At 43.1% G+C, this 6,597-nt stretch overlaps 1 protein-coding gene across 1 annotated transcript in view; it reads left to right on the top strand.

Moving 5' to 3' along the window:
* Positions 1 to 5,672, top strand: part of IL22RA1 (interleukin 22 receptor subunit alpha 1) — a 17,214-nt gene extending 11,542 nt beyond the window's left edge. The window contains exon 7 of the mRNA XM_075603703.1: positions 4,555 to 5,672. Within this exon, the coding sequence (XP_075459818.1) occupies positions 4,555 to 5,469 (915 nt within the window). The 3' untranslated portion in view covers positions 5,470 to 5,672. The remainder of the gene's footprint in view (positions 1 to 4,554) is intronic.
* Positions 5,673 to 6,597: the final 925 nt, after the last annotated feature.

Here is a 6,597-nt window from a genome sequence, read left to right as displayed (position 1 = left end):
TGAGACCTAGCATAGGGGAGTGACTGGCCATAACGCAGTCCTCACATCACTCTTAGGGAACGCCCATAAGGGAGTGCCCCAAAGGGAAGGATGGACAACGAAGGCTACATCCGCCCCCATCCCGCCTCCACGCGCATGCTAAGGATAATAAAGGGCAGAAAAATTAGAGCATGATATCTCAGATACATAACCACAAGGAAATTTTTAATTATTAACCCTACCGCAGCACATGTGTCCCCGCATGATATGGGGGGTTAACCATCCATATGTCAGCTCACTCATCATCCTTAATGGAAGCCCCACAGGAGAGAATTGAAAACCGAGACATGGTGCATATCCCTCATTCATGCGGTACACATGTATGCTGAAAAATAAAATATATGAACAAACAATAATAGACAGTTATATAAGTCTAATAGACAGTTATATAGAAGCTTTTCTCTCCTGTGGGGCTTCCATTAAGGATGATGAGTGAGCTGACATATGGGTGGTTAACCCCCCATATCATGCGGGGGACACATGTGCTGCGGTAGGGTTAATAATTAAAAATTTCTTGTGGTTATGTATCTGAGATATCATGCTCTAATTTTTCTGCCCTTTATTATCCTTAGCATGCGCGTGGAGGCGGGATGGGGGCGGATGTAGCCTTCGTTGTCCATCCTTCCCTTTGGGGCACTCCCTTATGGGCGTTCCCTAAGAGTGATGTGAGGACTGCGTTATGGCTGGTCACTCCCTATGCTAGGTCTCAGGGCGCATGCACCAGATGGGTATTTCTCATTGGCCACGGTTGAGCTGTGACGTCACAGATATCGCGAGATTTGGCAGCCATTGCTATTTAAATGTTCTGTATACCGTGTGGAAGCACTTCTTGATAAAGTGCTAGACACGAAACGCGTAGAAGGGCTGCATCCCTTGCTTTTATGATTCTTCATTAAAGATTACTTATTTTGGCCAGACCTGTTCTTCTTTTGGATCGCGGTGCGCTGCATTCTTCTCTACATTGCTGGTTCTTACCCATTTTAAACTGGAGCCCTATGCATATATATATACATACACACACACACACACACACACACACACACACACACACACACACACACACACACACACACACGACTGATTTTCCCTAAAAGACAGTATCGCACTTGATCACTTAGAGAAAGAATAAGAAGTTCTCTATTAGGCGGCTTTTCTGACATGCCCATCACATTGAGACAGAAGATAACATAGTGTCGATGAAAGGCTGGGATTTGCCCAAACACAATGTGCACTATCCCCCCCTCTCCCCGATCTGGCGGTACCTGCCATTGGCTTGAATAGTTTATTTATTTATATTATTTATTTATAAAAATGTTTTACCAAGAAGTAATACATTGAGAGGTACCTCTCGTTTTCACGTATGTCCTGGGCACAGAGTTATACAGGCGGTCCTCGGTTATCCGACACAATGCGTTACTCAAAATGGCGTTGGATAGCGAAACGTTGTAAAGCGAAACACGTTTTCCCATAGGAACACTGTTTAAATGAAAGGTTCCGTTCCTGAAGGCATTTTTAACACTAAAATACACCAAATATTTTATGCAGACAATAAGATATGCAGCACACACATAAATTATATAGTGTATATACTGTATTATATATATATAATATAACATAATAAATAATATATTATATAGTATAATATAATATTATATAGTATAATATTATATATATATATATACGCTCTTGCAACGCTTTGCAACGTTGTTTATGTGAATGTGTATATATATATACACACATACACAACGTTGCAAAGCGTCGTAAGAGCGTTGGATAAGCCATTTTGGCGTTGTAAAAATGAACATAGGTATGCATTGCATAGCGTTGGATAAGCCATTCGTTGTAAAGCGAAGCGTTGTAAAACGAGGACTGCCTGTAACAATACATGGTTACATTAAAGGAACAGGGTTACACAGTCAATTCACAGACATTTCATGGACAGATTGAGTTGGAAAATTGGGTACAGAGGATAAAAGGGGCTGGTGAGTTTCAGATTGAAATTGAGAAGCTTTAACCTCACCAAAACGGCAGCAAACGGCTCATACCCTTTGGCTGCCCTTCTGCTGTGCCAAAGGCTGCCAGCCTTGGGGTGACGCAGGTGTACACTGAAAGGGTTCAGATTGAATGCAGCTGCAAATACACAGTTCTTTTCTTCTTGGCTCATTAATATTCCAGTGGGTGGGGTTGACGTTCCACATTGTACAAGCAAATGTTAACCCTTACCACGCTGGTCCTGTGCAGAGGGGAGCAGCTCTTGGGGAGTTACCATACCCCACATCATCACAGCTTAGCGATTCCCTGCCAAAGAGAGCTTCAGTGTTCTTTACTGAAAAAAGAGCAGAAGAGATTTACATGGAAATTCAATTTTGACCCATAAAAGGGCTGAAGTAATAGCTCAACGGTAATGCTCGTTTATTATGATTATTATCTTTTATTTGTATGGCGCCAGCATATTGCATAGCGCAGTACAATGTGGGAGGGAAGATAATAACACGGTATGACAAAAGAGTACATGTATGTTAAGACAAACTGACAATAGAAAGGAGGCATCGCGCCCCAGGGAGCTTACAATCATTTCCATGTGACTCTGAGCCAGTCATTTTATCTCCGGCACCAAACTTAGAAGGTATCTTAGCAGGTTAGCTGCTTGGGGCAGTGACTCTGTGCCCGCAGCAGTATGTAGAATATGACTATATACACCAGGGGGGGGTGTAACAGGGACTTATCCCTGATTAAATAAAGCAGCCTCAGAGCTCTGAGAATCCAGCAGAGAGATTGATAATTGCAGCCACCCAATTAACTAGTCTCCACCTGGACCAATGAGAGCTCTGTAAAAAGCCCCATGTGAGACACAGGAGAGAGATGCCTTAGCTCACATTTGGGCTGACAGAAGGAGAGCAGAGAAGCCTGCACACAGAGGACCTATATTTCCTGCACACAGAGGACCCAGGAACCTGCCAGAGACTGGCATGGAGGGGCCTCTGTAACCCGCGATGGAATTCTTGGGGAGTGCAAATGCTCCCGTAACCCCCCCCCCCCCCATGGTTGTGCTACTAATATACAGAACAGTATTACTATTATTAAATACATTCAATATCCCATAACAGTAAATCTTCTTGCGGACGATAACATTTTGGGTCAGTCTCACGGATTTTTAGCAAAAGGGATCTTTAATCAAAATAATAATTTTATTTCATATAGCACTTTTCTCCGAATGGGACTCAAAGCGCTTCATAATGACAGCGCATGGCACACAGCACATGGGATTGTTACCGAGACGCCTTGAATGGAGTCTCAAGGATAAAAATCGGCAATTTTACATTCAAATGTCTTTCTTTTTTTCCCCCAGAATCCCCATATCCCACAGATTTCAGACCTTGGAGGTTGACATCTCTGCATTTACTCTAATATATCAGGCTTTAGGCTTGAGCTTAGGGACTTTCCAACTACTTCTATTAGATTTCTGTTCTATTTCCCTGTAAAAGTAAATATGCTGAAATGCAGGTTCGAGGGGTGTGGGGGGTGTGGTGTGAAAACCTGACCTGTTGGGGGGGTCTTGAGGGCTGGAGTTGAGAACCACCTGGATTAACACCTTCCAAGCAGCAAAGGCATCAACGAGCCTTAAAAAAAAAAAAAGTTGTGTTCCTAATTTGAAAGACATTCTAAACCGGATTTTAGAAAAGCTTATACAATATTTAAACACCTACAAAGGGATAGAATCTTATTTAAGTGTATGCTATTTTCTTTAAAAAGGAAGCGCAACTGTTCATTGGGAAATCAATAAAGCCATAGTCCTCTGGGTCTGTAAATTAAACAGTAGTGGTACTTGGCACCGATCTGCATCACATGTTCAAGGCGTGGTTAACTGGTTCTTTACATTCACCGCAGTTTAAGGGGAACACGGGAACAGTGCGTTACTGGACCCCTCGTGTAGCAAAAGGGTCAATTATGTACTTTTTAAGGGCTTTGTACGGCGAATTTCCCACTTGCCGTCACCTTACACATTGTGACTTAGTATCAGATGGTCACGTTAAGTGCTGAATAGTCACATAATAACAAGCTTCTTGTATAGCGCTGACAGTGTGCACAGAATTTTGCAGGAGCAAGGAGTCCCTGCCCCGTAGCACCAAAAACACTGAAATGTTGGTGCTTGAGTAACAGAGAGACATTGACGTGCCCAAGGTCACAAGGAGCAGGCACTGACATTCCAACTGGATTCACTAGCTTCAAAGACAGTGGCATTACCTCTGAGCTACTCCTACCTGCAGCACGACCACATGGCGGTTTGGCAAAATGATTAGGGCTAGGCTTATTGTACCTATGTGTATCCGAGTTGTAATCAACTCTCTGATAAACCTACCAACATGTATACAGCTTGTGTACCTTTCAACCTTTGTATTGTGGTTGACCCACACTGACCCTAATGAACAGGTCACTGACATTAGTTCCCTGTTGACCCTTTCCTACATGTTGCAAATGACTGATGTCGATGTCTTTTATTTCTTAACTAAATAGGACTTTGGAAAGAATCCAACCTTCCGGCCAATGAATCCAAGGATAGGAGCGAACAGTTCCCTCAATGACCTCTCAAATCTTGTGCATTTTACCCCAACATTGTCTGTTCGACCACGGGAACAGAACTTCAAGACACTTCCGGAACAATCGCAGAATCCTGGAGAAGCAGTTTACAAAACTCAATTCCAGCACCACCCTGGCACAAGGCAGGTGGATCCCACACTACACACCCCGTCCTCATACTGTCCTCAGGAGAAGGACGCAACCGCAAATAACAACAAGGGCACACCTGTCGTTTATGGGGTGTGTGAGAAAAGTACAGCCAGTGAAACTTCTTATCTGCCCAACCCCAACAGTAAAAAGATTTTGATGGGGAACGAAAGCAACCCATACCAAGCTCAAACGGGTGTTCCGTTAGGGATACGTAACCTAGTCGGGACTGTTTCGGATTACAATGGAGAACGTCCAGAGAAGATGGAAGAACTGAATGGTCCATTGATGTTGAATGTAAAGAGGCAGTATGGTCATCCTCGCCTGCTGTTCCCTTTCTGCAGTGAAGAACCAATGTGGATATCAGCCACAGGCATGAACTATGGGCTGCAGAGATTGTTATCAAGTGTCAAGGTGTGTGATGGAATGGGTTCAGGGGGGCAGATGGAGCGAGCTCAGGAACAGTCTGTAACCTTGCTGTCAGATTTGAGCGATCGTGATAGATTTCCTGATAACCAACCAGAAGAACAAGTGTTGGAAGATTCCTTATCGCGTTATGCAGGTAAACAGCACACCTTCCAGTGTCCTCTCAAAGACTTACCAGCGGACAGCTTGGAAAGGACTCAGAAATGCCAAGACTTTCCCCAAACGCAATATCTTCCTGCAGCTGTCGATGAGACTCCTAAAATGACAGTGTATCGGTAACAAGAATTAACAGAGGGACAGAAGTGACCGAATTCAGACTAGTCATTATTTTTTGTAAATAAGGAGACAAACATTTGGGATTCTTACTGTGTCCACTTTGTATGTTTTATTCAACCATTGTCATTGCCCCTGGCAGTAAAATGGGTAACAATGTTGTATTGCAGTACCAGTGAGATTTATATATACAATTTTATATAAGCAAAGTGTCTGTTTTTTTCTCAACACCCAACCTCTTGGCTAGAACGGATGGATTTCAACCACACATTAACGAAGTTATGTGGGTAAAAAAGTTACAAAAACCCTCCACCGTAGTGTACAACAAATAAAAATATCACTTGTGAGCACATTCACATGTCTCTGATGGGTCTGCAACCCTGCTTTTTCGAATAATGTCTTAGCATACAATGCTTCTACTGCAGCAAGGGATTCTGGGAAATTGTATGTCATTTCCCAGAATCCCTGGCTGCAGTAGAAGCATTATATGCAGAGATAATGGGGAAAGACAGGGTTGCAGACCCATCAGAGACATGTGAATGTGCTCACAAGTGATATTTTTGTTTGCTGGTTAGAAGGAAGAAACTATTACCTCCCTGGCAGGTTTGACACACAAAAGAATGAAGATTTGTGTGTTTAGATTTGGGTTTCCTTCTGCTCAAAATAACCACTGATTCCCTACTGCACAGAAAAGCATCTGGGGTGAGTTCAGAGCAAAATAAAAATTGCACCCAAACTATGCATATTGTAAGACAGTAACCCAATTATTATTATATAAGTATTTTTCAGAGCACTTTACAGATGGGCGGTGCTTTGTAAAAACTCTGTGTTTTATAGGAGCAGTTAGGGGAGGAGTTACAGGGAGCAGTTATAGGTAGCAATTAGGGGAGGAGTTAGGGGAGCAGTTACAGGGAGCAGTTAGGGGAGGCATTATAGGGAGCAGTTAGGGGAGGAGTTATAAGGAGAAGTTACAGGGAGCAGTTAGGGGAGGAGTTACAGGGAGCAGTTAGGGGAGGAGTTACAGGGAACAGTTAGGTGAGGAGTAATAGAGAGAAGTTAGGGGAGGAGTTATAGGGAGCAGTTAGGGGAGGAGTTATAGTGATGAGTAATAGGGAGAAGTTAGGGGAGGAGTTA

The sequence above is a fragment of the Ascaphus truei genome, chromosome 6, assembly GCF_040206685.1.
Source record: "Ascaphus truei isolate aAscTru1 chromosome 6, aAscTru1.hap1, whole genome shotgun sequence".
Classification (NCBI taxonomy): Eukaryota; Metazoa; Chordata; class Amphibia; order Anura; family Ascaphidae; genus Ascaphus; species Ascaphus truei.
This window is presented reverse-complemented; position numbering and strand designations above follow the sequence as displayed.